At 44.1% G+C, this 17,298-nt stretch overlaps 1 protein-coding gene across 1 annotated transcript in view; it reads right to left on the bottom strand.

Annotated features, from left to right (window-relative positions):
• Positions 1 to 16,921, bottom strand: part of ATP1A1 (ATPase Na+/K+ transporting subunit alpha 1) — a 31,595-nt gene extending 14,674 nt beyond the window's left edge. The window contains exons 1-8 of the mRNA XM_030936383.1: positions 16,546 to 16,921; positions 5,974 to 6,084; positions 5,252 to 5,311; positions 2,611 to 2,814; positions 1,862 to 1,975; positions 1,327 to 1,461; positions 1,081 to 1,198; positions 400 to 668 (exon numbers count right to left, since the gene is read on the bottom strand). Of these exons, the coding sequence (XP_030792243.1) occupies positions 400 to 668; positions 1,081 to 1,198; positions 1,327 to 1,461; positions 1,862 to 1,975; positions 2,611 to 2,814; positions 5,252 to 5,311; positions 5,974 to 6,084; positions 16,546 to 16,557 (1,023 nt within the window). The 5' untranslated portion in view covers positions 16,558 to 16,921. The remainder of the gene's footprint in view (positions 1 to 399; positions 669 to 1,080; positions 1,199 to 1,326; positions 1,462 to 1,861; positions 1,976 to 2,610; positions 2,815 to 5,251; positions 5,312 to 5,973; positions 6,085 to 16,545) is intronic.
• Between the last annotated feature and the right edge of the window lie 377 nt (positions 16,922 to 17,298).

Genomic DNA, 17,298 nt, shown 5'->3' with positions numbered 1-17,298 from the left:
TCTCCAACCTTCTTCTGAAGTCTGAAGAAATAGTAAGGGGAACCCATACATGAGGCTTCCCCTTCCTTCCAGAAAAGCAATCTATTAAGAAAAATAGTAACAGGATTCTACCCTATTCTATCCCCCTACTTGATCCCAAGTTCTTCTCCTTTCTCCACTGCACTGTTCTGGACCACATAATTTAAAAGCAAAATGTATGCTTTGGGGTTATCTTACGTATCAACAAATGCTGAGGTGTTCTCACCGTCAAAACTCACCATATGATGTGGCTCTCAAGAAAAACTGTATCAAACATCCAGAATAAAATATAAGCTGGCAATATCTTAGAGTAGGATAGCAGAAGAATGTAACGTTCATGCAAGCTGATCTGAGTCAGGGTGACCATCACCTGCCTCTTACCGTGACAGTGGCCAGCAAACCTTCCGGCACATTGGCTACGATGATACCGATGAGGAAGATGACAGCCTCAAGCCAGGTGTACTCAAGGATGAGAGAAAGGATGAAGAAAGACACACCCAGGAACACAGCCACACCCGTGATGATGTGGATAAAATGTTCAATTTCTGCAGCAATGGGGGTCTGGCCTCCTTCGAGCCCAGAAGCAAGTGTGGCAATTCTTCCCATCACAGTGCGATCCCCAGTGTAGACAACAATACCACGTGCGGTGCCTTAAAAAGAAGAGGAGGAGGAACTGTACCTAATTGTATCTAACCTGAAGGAAGCCACAGATTTTACACAATTACATAGCATGGCTAAAAAAGAAAAAGAGTTGACAAAAGCACACTTTTAAGGGCCAGACTTTTGGTTGTACATGCTGCTTGGCAAAGGGACTTCTCTCCATTAGCAGGACAGCAGCTCCAACACCCATGCCAGACTGGTGTTGTTGACAGAAGAGGCAGGTGGAGGGAAGGGAAACTGCCGTAAGGTTTCCTCCCAGCTAGGAAAACACCTCTGCTCTGTGCTTGACACAAGTTGTCAGAAATGGAGCCAATAAAACAAGAGATTGTGCCTATGGTTTTGATTTTGTTAATGCCCAAGAGAAATACCACACAGTGCTCAAAGTGCCAAAAAACGGCCTACCTTCAACACAATTGGTTGAAAAGAAGGCAATGTTCCTCGTCTCCAGGGGGTTTTCATTTGTGAAATCTGGAGACCTAGTCTGGGGTTCTGATTCACCAGTGAGTGAGGAGTTATCCACCTGTATGTGAGGAAAAGAAGAAAAATGTCATGTGAATACACCGCCTTATCATGGGCTACTGTACTCCTCAAATCCAGCTGCCCAAACAGCAGAGCTAGCCATGAGGTTTGTTAAAATAAAACATCTACCTTGCAGCCATTTGCAGATATGATTCTGAGGTCAGCAGGAATTCGGTCTCCTCCTTTTACTTCCACCAGATCCCCAACCACAACATCCTCTGCATTTATGCTCATTTTCTCACCATTTCGAATCACAAGGGCTTGCTTTGGAAAGGAAACCATTTATACCGTTAGTATACCAACAAAGAGAAGGTAGTGTCCAAAACAAGAAAATTAAATTAAGAATGGTCTATAATCCTAATTACCTGAATACATAACAAAGATACTATTCACTTTTTTATTTACACAAGTTACAAAAGCTTCCTCACCAGTTTAAGAGATACTGCTGTAACAGTGTGCCTGTGTTCAGAGTTTACATTCAAAAGAAAGGCTACCACTTTTTGGGGTAGAAGGAAAACAGGTTGTTTTGGGGCGGAGTAGAAGACATCCATCTCTCTGATGGAGTCATGTAATATTTGGAAAACCTTAACTTCACACTAATTCACAGGCTGACACGCTTGGGGCTGTCAAGTCATCCACTGGGGAAGGACAAAGCATCTGGTACCTGAGGGACCATGTTTTTGAAGGATTCCATGATCTTTGAACTTTTAGCTTCTTGATAGTAGGAGAAGCAACCAGTTATGATGACAACGGCTGATAGCACCACACCCAGGTACAGCTGGAAGGGAAAAGACAAGTTAGGGCCCGTGGCTCTACACAAGAATTAGGGGCACTCAATTAATTTTTTGACTGAATAAAAAACAGATTTTTAATAGAGAAACCAAGATTTCAGAAATATAGAACTCATGTTTTCTTATTTATCCTTCTAAAGACCACATCGAAAGGGTCAGAAATGGAGTCAGTCACACCAACACTTGACCACTAACTGGACTTTTGGAAATGTTCTAGATGCATCAGTTTCTCCTGCTTTATAAAACAAAGATTGTTTTTCAACCAACTTGTGGATTTTGAAAAATGGCCACCAAGCATTTCTGGACAGGTGGATGTGCCAACATTAAAAGCTGTGCTCTGCCATCCAGTGGGTGGCGGCTGGGCCTGAGCAGAGCTGCCTGCTGACAGCAGCACATGCAGGTGGGCATCCCACTTGTAAAAGCATCTACAACGTGGGTGGTAGAGAGAGGAACTGGAAATGAAGGAAGAATGGATGGGCCTCGAAGGCAACAGCTGCTGACACTATTCCTCAGTGTTCATAACCATTAAGTAAAGAGTGGTAATTGAGAATAAGTGGGAGACAAAGACGGAGAAGATATCTGATGTGTACTACAAATCCATGTGCTGAATTACAGAACTCACATTATCATTTTGAGGTTCCTCTTCTGTAGCAGCTTGGATGCTATAAGCCAAGAAACAAAGAATCGCTCCAATCCACAGTAACATTGAGAACCCCCCAAAGAGCTGCCGACAAAACTTGATCCATTCAGGAGTAGTGGGAGGGGGAGTGAGGGCGTTGGGACCATCTCGCGCCAGGATCTCAGCTGCACGAGCAGATGTTAATCCCTGAGAAGCAGTGGAATATAAATAAGGCAAACTGTACCAGCACTTACAAGCCAACATACCTATCTGATAGCTGGATAGCTGCAATAAGGATTTAAGGAAGAAACAAAATGTCCCAAGCTAGAGAACCAAGGTAAAACCTAGCAAATTCCTCCATGAATAATTCTGCTGATGAGCCAGGCTCCAAAGGGTTCAGGCAAACAATATGCCCACGTTTCCCAAGGAACCCGTAACACCCAGATTAAAACTCTTTAAATTGATCCATCAATAAATCTGAATCCAGCCTGGTTTCTTCTAAGTTTTAGATCAAGGGATTAATGCCAATTGCATTTCTGACAAAAAGGTATCCATTTTCACAAATCCATTCAGTTTTGCAAATTAACAGCTTTGAGTTTTCTATGTATTGATTCTGTGGGGAGGGGGAAAAACCCCTCTACAAACTTCAAAAGAGAAAAAACTTCCTGTAGAAATCCGTTGGGTTAGCAGCCAAGTTTTAAATATACAGCTTGATTCTTTGCTTGTCTGGCAGGCAAGGGCTCACCTCCATGTGCATTTTAGCCAACTCCCAATAAACCTGTTGACTGAAAAGTACTCACTGGAAAAATCCACTCTACCAAAGCCTGCTATTTTTCTAATGGGTCTTAAACCCAAGATTCACTGATAGCAGGCAATTATATATAAGCTCTCATTAAAAGAGGAAAATATGATCACTTTTATACTCTCAAAATATCAAGTCAAAAAAATAAAATATTTTTGTCTAAAGAATCTATTTCTGTATTTTGTGCTCATGTTACCAAACATTTGAGTGCTATCTACATGCCAGGAACTGAATTCAGTGTTTTAATTAACTTGTTTAATTCTCATGACAATCCTTTTTAAGGCATTATTAACCTCATTTTACAAGTAAGGAAATAGACCCACAGCATTTGAGTAATGGGCATAGGTCGGAGACAGCACACTTCATTAAGACTCTAATAAAAACTTAAGTGAGATGTGAAGTGGCTATAGAGACTGCCTGGCACACAGTGAGCAGAGTCACTGTTGGCATGTTGTTCTGAATCAAGTCGAGGCCTCCTCTTGGAGCTTAAAGTGCCTGTGTCAAGAAAAACGCTCTCAAACCATGTTCTTCTCTACTCTTTCTTTTTTCTTTTTCTTTTTTTTTTTTTTTTTTGAGACAGAGTTCCACTCTTGTTGTCCAGGCTGGAGTGCAATGGTGCAACCTCGGCTCACTGCAACCTCCACCTCCCAGGTGTAAGCAGTTCTCCTGCCTCAGCCTCCCGAGTAGCTGGGATTACAGGCACACACCACCACACCCGGCTAATTTTGTATTTTTAGTAGAGACGGGGTTTCTCTATGTTGGTCAGGCTGGTCTCAAACTCCTGACCTCAGGTGATCCACCAGCCTTGGCCTCCCAAAGTGCTGAAATTACAGGAATGAGCCACCGCACCCGGCCTCTTCTCTACTCTTACACCACAACAATCAACACAGAAGATGACTTCTGTGACCAAAGGTGTGGCAGTTTCTCCCCACCACCAAGATTTCCTCCAGTTCAATTCCAACACTATCTACCTGGAAAATCAGAAAGGTGGAACAAGATTAGAGTCCTGCCTTGTGGCAGGTGAAAGGAGGGCAGGAAAGAGATCCTGTTTCTTGAAGCCTGACACTGAGGTCTAACACACCCAACATTATAACAAAAGACTGTAATAAGGGCTAAGGGAGTTATGAACCAGGAACTGTGGACAAAAAACAATATATATCAGTAAGGCTCTTGATGCCTTACTGAAAAAATACTACATATTGGCTTGCTATTCAAGTTATTCCCAGACTTTTCAGTGATTATCTGGAAATAAGACACGCCTAGACTATTTACTTTTATAACATTTGTTACACATTTAATGTCAAAATCCTCTAGATAACAAGGATACATAACGCGTATTTTATGAAAAGGTTTCTTTAAATTTTGTACAAAACAATTTACAAATAAATGATGGAATAACTAAACAAATGATAGTATAACCATAACACACTACAATGGACTAGCTGGGAAAAGTACAAAAATGTGAACTGTTGAAGATTCAACTAGGTGAAATATTCAACTGAATTTAACAAATGTAGAAAAATAAAGGGAAAATTTATCATCAAAAGGTCAAGGCATAAGCATGGCTTTGAAGCCAACTGCAAGTCCTGGTGTTCCCCCTTACTGGCTCTCAACTACTATAAAATAGGGAGAAGAAAATAACATCCACTTTCAAAAAGTTTAAGAGAAAAGAAACAGTAGCATACAAAAGCCCAAGCTCTGTGCATGGCACATGGTAGATACGCAGATGGTGTCTGTCGTTTTCTTACTAGAGCCCCTGAGGTTAGACCTGTATGTAATACAGGGGAAAGTACAATACGGAAAACTAGGATTTTGTACAACAGCCTTCAAACAAGAACATACCCGGCTCAAGTCTGTTCCATATTTACGATGAAGTTCATCAAGGCTAAGTTTATGATCATCCTAAGGGAAAAATAACAGAAACAAAGAAAATAAACAGGGTAGTATAAAAAAATGACAAAAAAATAGCATTACTCATTACTATAATTAAGCTTATTAAATGAAGTGCAGATGTTTTCTTCAGTGCAGAAGTTGGTACGCTTTCACCATCGCTTCGTGGCTTCACAACCACACAGCTATCATTGACAGCTCTTCACTGGAGAATGGCTGAAGCTGAGTGACGGTCGCCCATTACTACTTGCCGCAACACTTCAGAGAAACCCAGCAGCTCTCAGGATTCTAGTAAAACCTTATCTGCCTTCTCTGATGACCAGGTCAATTCTAGACAGGTTAAGTAGATGGAAGCTTCCATAGCCTGGAGAGGCTGAATTTCCCAATGTTTGATATAATACAGAGAAAAGCAAAGACTCATGATATCAACCTAAGTTCCTTCTGTTGATCTGTGGTTATGCCAGAGTGACTGCATTAACTTTTCCTACCCTCTAACAGCTTTTAAAAAGAAAATGTTCAATATTAACCTCTACGACAAGATGAGATCTGTACAGCTGCTATGATCTCTTTTAATATAAAGCAGTTCTTTGACTGAAGAATACAGTGAGGTCTGGAGGATTAAAAATCATGGATTTTTAATAAGGATGGAATACAATATTCCTCCTAGTACTTACCATAGAAACTTCTTTCTTCAGTTCATCCATGTCCCTGTCTTTTTTGCCCTTTTTGCCCTTTTTATCACCTTGTTCTGAAACAGCTGCAGGCTCATACTTATCACGTCCAACCTGTAGGAGAAGATGGGAAAAGTAAGGCTATGAATTATGACCTCATCTGAAACTGAAAATTCTGGAGCAGGGGATTTTGGTAGTTTTTAAGGTAGTCATAATTTGGAATAGTCATTAAGATAATAGTCAAGAAAATGTATGCCCGTATATTGCATACTACATAAGCAAAGCAATCTACTATTAATACATTGGCTCAAGATACATTCTCTCCGTCCAAGAGCATTAAGACCAGTGGGAAACTCTTAACACCTCTGAAGCCACCGGTAGGCTTCAGAATGGCCCTGCCAGCGCCACTTCCATTTGGGGTTAATGAGATTTTTGCTATCAAAATCCCTATTCTGCAGCCTTCCATCTTCCCTACTGAAAGAATGAAACTAACTTTACATTATTAATTTAGAGTGCAATATTGTGCTTATGAGTGCTTATGAGTCCACATTCTCAATCAGACAGGCTTGAGTTAAAATCCTGGGCTTTACCACTTACCAGCAATGTATCCTTAGTCAAGTTACTAACGCCTACATTTCAATTTCCTCTTCCATAGCGTGGAGATAAAGAATACTGCCAACCTCACTTTGTGTTTTTAAGGATTAAATGATACAATACATCTAAATGCTAGTACTTTTATGTTATTTATATTCTTTGCTTTGCAAATACATTATTACATATCAAATTTAAGTATCTTTAGTGCTCACATAAGAACACTCACCTTTACCAGCTTCTCCTATTAAAAAGTCAGCCTAAGACTCCTTAAAATTCTTTGCATAAGAGATTAAAAAAAAAGGAAGCCCCCACCCCATTCTGTAGCCTGAAAATAAAACCTCCAAATGAAAGTCTCTGGAAATGTTTTGACATAAGCAGGATGTAGGAAAAGTGTGTGCATTATCACATAATTCACAGGATCCACCTACGCCTCTCGAAAACTGGAACAATTTTTAAAGAAAATGTTGATTCTATAGTTTAAATTTAGATTGTTCCACTCCCCCACCCCTGTTGAAAATCCTTGAGCTTATCTACACAAAGCCTGAACTTGGTGCTCCAAAGCTCAGAGGAGCAGAAGAGCCCCTTGTTCCAGACACCTCCCCCTGAAGCAGCCTCCCACAACTACAACTTAAGGCCAAAAAGTAGACATTAGCAGTTTTCTTAAAATGCATGACATATGGTGTTATTACTATTATTTTGTGGTTCTTCCTTACTCATTTCTAACTTTCCTAAGTGCATTACCAGCTACGAAAGCAATAATTAGTAACTCGTGTCCAGACTGCAATTTTATTGTGCTGAAATGAAAAAAGAAAATCAAAAAGTATATGTGTGTTTCAGTCATAACGAATATAGTTGCAAATAAAAGACAGTGTTCACTTAAATTTAAAAATAGGCTCTTAAGACTCCAAGGAGAAATCCTTCTCCAAATTCACTGGTGTGGCCCCCATGTAGAGACATATTATTTACCTTTTTAACTTCTGTGGTCACGTGTGCAGCACTACTTGACTAATAACTTCTTCCAACTGGGTGGGTTCTTTAGTTTCTATCTTATCTATTAATGAAGCAGGTCTAAAGATAGTCAACATTCTTGACATTCTCTCCATTATGGAGCAACCACATTTGTTGGTGCCTCTTTCAGTACAGCTCTTGGTGCCAGAGTTTAAATGCAAAATAGTAACACATACAAATGGACAAATAAAACAAAAAGGAAAAGGCAAGTCATCTACCAGAAAGGAACCACAGCTAAAGTAGTATTTCCCTCATACCTTTAATGAGAAAGCACAACACTTAAAAAACCATTTTAAAGACATTGACTAAGGATCTCTGAAAGATTTATGTGACCACTCTGTATTGATTTCCTTTTTTTTTGGGGGGGGGGGGATGGAGTCTCACTCTGTCGCCCAGGCTAGAGTGCAGTGGCACGATCTTAGCTCACTGCAACCTCTGCCCATGGGTTCAAGCAATTCCCTGCCTCAGCCTCCTGAGTAGCTGGGATTACAGGCTCTCACCACCATGCCTGGGTAATTTTTGTATTTTTAGTAGAGGCGGGGTTTCACCATCTTGGCCAGGCTGGTCTTGAACTCCTGACCTCGTGATCCACCCGCCTTGGTCTCCCTAAGTGCTGGGATTACAGGCGTGATCCACAACGCCCAGCCTGTATTGATTTTTAAAATACAGCTCACAGATGCTCTCTGAGCAAGATGAATATCATTGAAATATATTTCAATAAATGAAATAGTTATAACCCCTCAACTTCATCATCTGGATGCTTTGCTTATTCTCAGACTTCCAATATCTTCCACTCCACAAGAGAGAGGATTACTAGAGCAGCTAGGCTTTGAACACGTTCCAAGGTTTTACCCCCACTTACAAAATAAATGTCTTGCCCATAGCTTCACCACTATCAATGCTAAAGTTAGTTGGGAATCTAGATTCCCTGATAACTCTCCCTTTTCTTTATCCATTCATGCTAGGTAAGGCAAAGTTTTAAATGAGGCCATTTGTGGGTGAGACATGGTAAGTATTAACAAGTGAAACTGCTTTTCCTTCAAAATTTTAGTTTTTTCACTAGGCAATGTGTGTCTAGAAGAACCAGGCAGCTTATACAATTTAGTTCTTCTCCACAAGTAAAATAATAACTTAATATTAGCTTACCCTGGTGGGAACCAAATATTACTTAAGTCCCTATCAGTCTCAATTACCACAGTCTCAAAGCTGCAAAAATTCAGAGTCAGGGAGTACACACTGGGTGAGATGAACAGTGGTAGAATCAGGGCAATGTTTCCTTATTTTTTAAGGCATTTGGGAAAAACAAAGGTCATGGGAAGGGTGAATGATAAATCAACTAAAGTGACCTTCCTGCTCATCTGGGCATTGGGCACACACTTCTACTTTTTCAGTTAGAAAGTTCAGGTCACTTCCACCCTCCCAGAGGACTGGGAGTGATTAATCCTCACTCTCACCATGTTCCATGTAAGGGCACCCCCACCGCTTTGAGCATCTCTGAGGAAAGGTACAATGGAAACTCAATGGATTACACCATTCTCTAAAGGGCCACTCATAAAAATGAAGTTGGGTTATGGTTTTTTCCCCCTCTTCCATTCTAATTTAGGAAGTGGAAAGTCACAGCAAGGGCAGGGGTTTACCCACGGTGACACAGCTTAGCACAGCGTCATCATTTCATCCTGTGCTTCCCATGGATTCTATCCTCTCAAAGATTAACTAAGCATTTTGCTATTTGATCTGGGTAGAGGGAAAAGGTGCCCAAGAGACAAGAAGATAAAATTCTTGACAGGAGGAACCAAGGTTAAAACATGTAACAAGGTTCACTCACTTAAAAACATATACCGAATCCTCACAGTCCTCACAATGAGTGAGACATCCCCAAGACCTGCTAGAGCTAAAGATGTTGCTTCCTCTTTTTTGGCAGTTAGTCATTTAATAGGGACAGGGTTGGGGATAGATATGACAGATGCAGAAATTATCCCAAAATAAGCAGGAGCTTCCATCCCAGAGGTGTATCACTTGAGGTCTGTATAAGCTACAGCCACCACCAAAGGCCTTCATACCCATCCCAAACACCAGCCTCCAACAGGGCAGGATGTGAAGGCTTTCTCAACCTGGATTTTCCCCACCATATCAGCACAATGTCCCGTGGCCAGCAGGGAGCTCAGACTTCTTCAGACTTCTGAAATTCCTGCTGAAAAAGTCTAGAGGGTACTTGAAAGTTCAAGACCACCCCCCCCCAATCCCTTCAGACAAGTCTGCTAATGGTGTTGAGTCTGCCAATTTATTCTAGTGTTGCCACATGCTGGCTACATGACCTTTGCCTGTCAGCCTCAGTTTCCTCATCCCTAAAATTGGAGTAATACTTGGTATAACTATTAAAGAACCTAAAGAAGGCATTTTCATAGTCTGATTAGTCAAGAAACCATCAACTCTGAAAAATAAAACACCTAAAAACTGGACTATTTCCAAAGCTCACAAACAAAAGCTTTTGACTGGCAAGAAGGGCCAGGACAGCAAAAGGAAGTGCCCCAAATGCAGCCCATTTCAGAGTTGCCAAGAAGACTGTAGAAACGGCACCTCTGGACACGATGTGGCAAATACCACTTTAGCAGGGAAGCTGTGTGATGGACTCTGACCCTGCTGGTTCCCTAGAGGCTGCCAAGTCTGGGCTACCCTTAATATAAAAGGTATGGGGGAGGGGTGCTTTCTTTTCCTGGACGATACATTTTTAAATCATCCAACACCATTGTGTATGTAAAAGTATTCTCAAAGCACTACACAAAGGCTATTATTATAACTTGGTCTTAATTAACATATACATTACTGCCATTTTTCACTTTCTACAAAAATTCTTTTCAAACTATTGAAAAAAACTCCTTTGGCATTATTTTTCATTTGGTCTTATCAGTGAAAACTTAAAGAAAATAACAGTCAAAAAAATGATCTGGCCCAGTTTATTACATCTCCATTTGCTCCTAAATGACTAAGTAGTTTAGTTTATGTGCAAGGAATTGTGTAGCCAGGGAGTGGAGGGCTAAGGGATGGCTGGGGTTGAGGGAGGACACTGTCATAGTACCATGGCTGCTATCCAGTCCCAGCAGCAGCACATCACTGCAGGAGCAGCAGTTCTCTGCAGAGGAAGAGGAGGTGAGCCTAAGGGGCCACCATGCCTTCATATTCCTTCTCTTGCCCACCCAAATAAGCATGCTGAGAATATAATTTACCAAGGCCAAAGCAGTAGGTCCCTTTGTGAACCCAGTTTAGTATATCCAAACTTGGGCAGCCCATCAGCCAGCAAGGGTTAAAGAACAGCGACAGATCTAGCCAGCAAGTTCCCTTAACCCAAAAGAAAATGACTTGACCTTCCTCCCCAATCTGCCAGCATGTCAATTCTTAATGAGCCTGACAGCCTACCCTACCTGCAGTAGTATACATCCATGATCATTCAAAAAATAAAAATTCTAAAAGATGTAAAGAATCAGTGCAGTTTAGACATACTTTTGTTTTTACAGTTATTAAGAATCAGAAAAAAACTTCAGTTTCTTCAATGGAATATTCTACCTCTACATTAGGCACATGGGTTATGAAAGGTTAAAACTTTCTGCTTATTCCTTAACTCTCCCTATTTGCTGACCACCTTACCTCCTTTTTTCATTTTACCAGAGTGCTCTGGTTTGAGACAACTGATTAATAATCGGCATATGCGTTATGAGAGGACCAGAACAATTCCCAGTAAGTCCTGATCACTCCTCAATTAGTACCCTGAAGCTTAGGCTAGGAAGGAAAATGACTGCCAGGCTGTCCAAGGCCCTAAAGAAATGTCACATGAATTGAAATAATAAAACAAATATGGTGCCATGGAAACATCACATGGAAGATAAAAGAAACACACAAGAGGATAACCCCCCCAAAGTGCATTAGGGACCTGCCCCTACCTGGCAACATACTAGAAAGAGAAATCACAGCTCACTGATCCACACAGCAAGGCCCACTGAGTCACAAAATCTTACACTGATTATCAGGCCCCCAAACAATACAAGTCCCAAGGACAAAGCACAAGCTACCATGAATCAACTTATCACATCACCGAGACAGCCAATAGTCATTACTAAATAGGGTTTGAATAAAACCAGAAAGAGATCACGTGCAGATATATTTCAACATAAGTCACAAAGGAACTAGTGAGTGAGGTCTAAAACCAGATAAAGAGATTCACTGTAAAGTCACAAAGGAACTAAGGAATGAGGTCTATTGGTTTGAAAAATCCCTTTGCTCAGGACCCAAATAAAAACCAAACCAAAGAGAAAGTATAGGGTGAAGGGTACTTCTTTCCTAACACAATCTGCCATCCGAAACACCAAATAAATACGAAGAACTTCTTGTGGATTCCTGACAACAGATTTCAGCACAACTAATGAGGTGAGTCATATGCAAAGAACAGTCTCTCTCTGACTCCAGCCAAAGAATACACACTTCCTCTCATACACTCAATTCATAGCAACGTGAGAAAGTTCAGACCTGACTAGGTTCCATATCCTTCCTCCAAAATATATAAATGAAGGAGAGTTTTAAAAATGAGTGAGTAGGTTTTACAGTTCTCTCTACTGCACATTATCATGTACTAGACATGTACTTTCAGTGTAATCTAGAATTGGACAGCTCTGGCAGGGATGGGAAACATTTTGCCTGGTGTTTTGTCGTCCAAACCCAGCCACTCTGATTACTGTGAGCCCATCTGATCTGACACTCGGGTTTCTTCTTCTAGCCTGTTGGCTGGCAGAGAGCCCTGGGCAGCTAGAAGAAGTCAGCACAGCACAAATGTTCAGGCTCCCTCTCATCACAGAAGGCCGAAAAGCCCATTTTATTTTGCAAGACTTGGAAAATGTAAAAATGATCATCAACTGCAAACAAAGTCCTTCACCTGAAAAGTGAAAGTAGACAGAAAGATGCTATTAAACAAGAGATTTGCTTGTTTAGCAAAGATAACAGTTGCAGTAATGTCAACCGACACCTCTACTTGACTTTCCTATGAAGGGCAATTAACATTATTTCCCATTATTTTCAAATCTTAGTATGTTCTCATGGTGAAGGAAAAAACTGCTCTCTAATTTTGAAAGGGTTAATGACTTACTGACGAACAGTAAACCCAGTCTGTAAAGATTTGATCTTCTCTTGGCTCTAATTACTGTACCTATGTAAGCCCAATAACAATAGCCACAACTCAGGCTGGCACGGCACTCCTTCCATAAACATAACATAGATTACTTCACTTGATCCCCAGGATGAGCATTCTATCCAAGAGCCAGATGAGAAACCGAAGCTTCGGGACTTCTATTTTATTTTTTAAACCTGTTTGTTTTTGAGTGAAGAAACTAATTTTACTTTACCATACAAAATCCTTCAAAGCTATTTCAGTTAAAGCCTTTCTTATTCTTAAGTTTAGATATATTTAAAAGAACATAGCCTGATTTGAATAGAAAGTCACTTATCTGTTCATGTGTTGCTAAAATAATCAGAAAACAATGACTGAGGGTACTGGAATGGAGCATGGATGAATGCCAAGTCTATTGTGCTATACAATGTTGAATTCACTTTTATTTTTAAATGCAATTTAGGAATAACGTTCCCAGAAATCTGTATATTTTAAGTGTTAGCCCTCATCTGGACAAACATCTAACTGGATTTTTAAAGTCATCTTTTTTTTTTTTGGTTTCTTTTTTTTGGGCTCTCAGGTTTACCACTCTCTCCCCATCTTCCCAGGTTTAGGAGGCAGGCCTCCCCCTTTCTTACCCTCCCACCTGCAGGTGAGTCACTAGAGTGTTACAAGCTTATTGGCAGGGAACACTACAAATTAACAAACAGTAAGTTACCAAAAGGGGATACACCCTTATAAAAGGGTACAGAAAGAACCCAAGAAGCAGGGAACTGTTACACACTGAACAACTGATAGGCAAAGGGTGAGGCACAAGTGCTCTCTCCACCCCCCAGCTCTAGGCACTAGTTCTTCCTGTAACTGCTCCACTAGCTCCCAGCCAGGCCCGGGCAACTTTCCACTCTGAGGCCTCTGCCTTACCATGCTTTAAGTCTAAAGTACTAGCTTTATAGCAGCCAGAGGAGCTTTAGTCACACTTTCAAGCTGAGCTCCAAAAGGGCAGCTGATAACATTACCATACAACCAGGATTTCTGCTGACATGTGCATCCCCCACTGCCACCTTCACCGGAACCTTTTTTCCCTGCCCCTCCTTAAATCACTACTCATAAGCTATGATTTATCTTTTAGGTAACTAATATTCAAACTAAATCCAGAATGTAGTGAAGGACTTGGTGAGACCCTCTCTCCTCATCTTTTACACACTTGAGAAAATAAACTTTCCCACATTTCTCAACAGTTATGGTGTGTACCTTTGGTGAGTGAAACAGTTGCGGGTGGTAGGCCTAGTTGAAGGTTTAAGCCGAGTCATTGGCAATAAAACCCAGTAAGAAAAAAAGGGACAAAATCCTATTTCATCCAGGAATGATTCAGCAAGAGCTGTTCTTTCATTTTCTTACCAAATGCTTACGAACTAGACTTTTAAGGACATATAAAACCACCTGAAATATCATCAAAAGCTAGGCCACAAAGGGTACTGAGGAGACGAGGGGAAGAAATTTACAATGACCTTAAAAATTAGCTGCCGGCACAGGCTTCCTGGTTAACCAATTATCAGCAAGGCTTTAGTCACCACTCCACCCACATTTTAATCCCCATGTGGAAAAATCCCAACATGAAATATTCTTCTGAACATTTGGACGATCACAATAAGTCACTGAGGACAAACACACGGACAAACACACAAGTAAACTAATGTTCAATATATCAGAATGCTCAAAACGCTAACTACCACCCAGCAGCCAAGCAGCTCATTATCCCAGTGTTCGCAGCTGTAATTTAATCTTGTGTTTGCTAGCCACTATACATTTTGTTGTAAGACATCTGGGTTTAAGCTCTACTAACTGTTCAGGTGGGTTACTACCGCATCACTACTGTGCATGTGTGCCTGTGTGTGGTTAGAAAAAAAGACATCCAGATACATGGACATAACTTAGTTGCCCAAACCATCTCCGTGGCCTATTAATTCAACATTACAAATACCCCAGTTTCATCTGAAGAATAAGTTTTGAGTTCTGTATAAAGAACTCAATGTTAAAGAGTAAATGTATGTTCAGGCTTGAGGCCACAGGCTGTTCAAGAATCAGGGACGCCTGGTCTGTCACGAGTTAACTGTTTGACCTTGAGCAAGTCACTTCACCTTCCTAGGCCTGGGGCACACATCTGTGATCTCTAACCCCCCCCCCCCCCCCCACAAATTAGCTCAGGAAGTAAACTTTTTTCTTTTCTTTTTCTTTTTTTTAAGGGAGGAGAGACAAACAATGAGCTTTAAAGTGCTTGTTTACAGAAATGACCAAGGGTTTGATGGTGTGGTAAAAGCACAGGCCACTAACCTAGTCTCCATCAGGGGAATGGAGACGCCCTGCACTCCGCTCTGCTCTCTGATGCCACTTGACCTGGACCGGCCCTCCACGCTGTATGCTTTTAAAAGTGAGGCGAGTTGTGCATTTCCACTTGTGCCTGCTCTCCCCACCAGGTCCAAGCCTTTCAATTATCTCCTTCAAAACTCATTTAGAGTCCCAAAGGAGTGCAGCCTCCCTCTGCTCCTGTCACTCTGTCTACACCCAGAAGCCTCAGGACCTTCAAAGACCTACTCAGTGTCTGCACCGTGCTAAACCCTGGAGGCAACGGAGTGTATTCTCCCATTTGTATTCTCTTGACATGGTCACTTTCACCCCATGAATTCCGAGGTTACTTTATGTACATTTTTCTCAACTGGACCCAGTCTCCTGCAGTAGCTACGGGTAATCAAGTCTTCGCTTCAGAAATGCAGGAAAGGGGCGTTGTGATGATATTCCCATCACGCTCCGCGCCGCTCTCCAGCCCCAAGACCCCTAGTTTCCTTCAGGAACCGCCCTTTGGTGCTTCCGCGACGCTGGAAACTGGCAGAGCATTCCTACTACCGCTTGCCTGCAGCCTCAGTCCTTTTTCGGGTTTATTGTACCCTGAGGCCCTGATGGGTCTGCCTATCCTTCAGGGCTCGTCCCTTCAAAACAAATCTGCACGCCTCTCCCCACCGTCGGATGACAACTCCAGTTGCCATCAGTGCATCCTGTGTTTACGGAAAGTGGCCTAATAAAACCCTCAAAAGTATACCTTAAAGGCCATCTTAGGGCAGTGAAGACACACCCTTTCTGGCACCAGCCCGCCCAGCCGGCTCCGCACTCAGGAGAAGCCAGTTTTTTCCTTGGGGGAGGGCGGCCGCCTCTGCGCGGAGCCAGCTAAGCCCCAGCGCCTCCAGGAGAAGGAGCCCCGAACCCGAAGGCTGCCCCCGCCGGCGCCGGGGCCGCGGCGGGAACGGAGGCCCGGGAGGGGCCCCGGCGGAGCGCCCCAGGGGAAGGGGAGGAGCGCGCCTTTCCTCAGGGCACGGAGGGCGGAGGGAAAAGGAAGGAGAGAGAAGGAGGTGACGGCGGGCGCAGGGAGGGGAGCCGGGCTCAGGGATGCCGGCTAGGTCCCGAGGCCGCCCCGCTGCAGCTCGCCCCCCTCCTCCCGGCCCCGCGGCTTCCCAAGCACCGCCTCTCCGAGCCCCCGGCCCGCTCGGCTTCGGGGGCGCGCAGCCCCCGCCCGGGTCCGCTCACCCGCCGCCGAGCAATGCTGCGCTCCAGCCCCTCGGCGCTCCCTTCGCCCGCCCCCCGTTACTGCGCTCCCTCCATTTCCAAAGTGCGTCGTCTTTTAACCCGCGCGGCTTTACCAGCCCACTCCACTCCGCGCCGCGCCGCTTCCTCCTCCGCCGCCTCCCGCTGGCGGCGGTCGCCCTCCCCACTTCCTCCTCTTCCCCTCGAGGACTCCCCGCGCCCCCTCTTCGGGCGCGCCGGACACTCACCCCCTTCCCCATGGTGGCGGTGCTCGGTGCCCGGCGCCCGGTCCTGTCGCTGGAGAATCAGAGAGAAAAGCAGAGAGCAGCTCCCGGCCGAGCGAGCGGGGCCGGGGGAGCAGAGTGGAGGGAGCTAGGGCTGCCGCGGGGCGGGAGGGAGGGAGGGCGGCCGGCGGCTCGGGCCGATGCCGCCGCCGCTGTTGCTGCCGCCGCCGGGGCTGCTACCGCTGCTGCTGCCACGTGTCCGCCTCCTCCCGCCGCTGCTCTGCGCCCCAGACCCCGCCGCAGCTCCAGCCCGCGCCTCCTCCTCACTTCCTAAAATATGCAACCTGCGTGCTGGCCCCGCCCACGCCGCGAAACGTCACCGTTACCGGAGCAACCTGACACCGGCAGCGGGCCTGGCTCCGCCCCTCACCAAACCCCGCCCACGGGCCCGGACAGCGCCTGCTGCGGCCAGTCCCGGCTCCCGGCAGGAAGGCGCCCGGGCCTGGGACGAGCGTGTCCACCGTGTCCCGGGAGGGCTGCGGGGCGCTCCTGCTGGCTGAGTAGCAGGGACTCGGCGGCATTAGCCCTCCCACGCCCCTCCTCCCGCCGCCCTGCATGACCCGCCTGCTATGTAGGGCCCAGGAGGTCCGCAGTGGGTGCGGTAAGGTCTCCGAACTGAGCTCCCCCAGTCGCCGCCGACCCGGCACCAGAAGCCTTGAGCGGAACGGCTTTTCCAGCGCTTCGGGGATCTCCTCTGGGACTCAGGGATGCTGAAGG

Source organism: Rhinopithecus roxellana, chromosome 8, assembly GCF_007565055.1.
Source record: "Rhinopithecus roxellana isolate Shanxi Qingling chromosome 8, ASM756505v1, whole genome shotgun sequence".
In the NCBI taxonomy this organism is placed as follows: Eukaryota; Metazoa; Chordata; class Mammalia; order Primates; family Cercopithecidae; genus Rhinopithecus; species Rhinopithecus roxellana.
The sequence above is the reverse complement of the archived record's forward strand: the minus strand, read 5'-3'. Positions and strand labels throughout refer to the sequence as shown.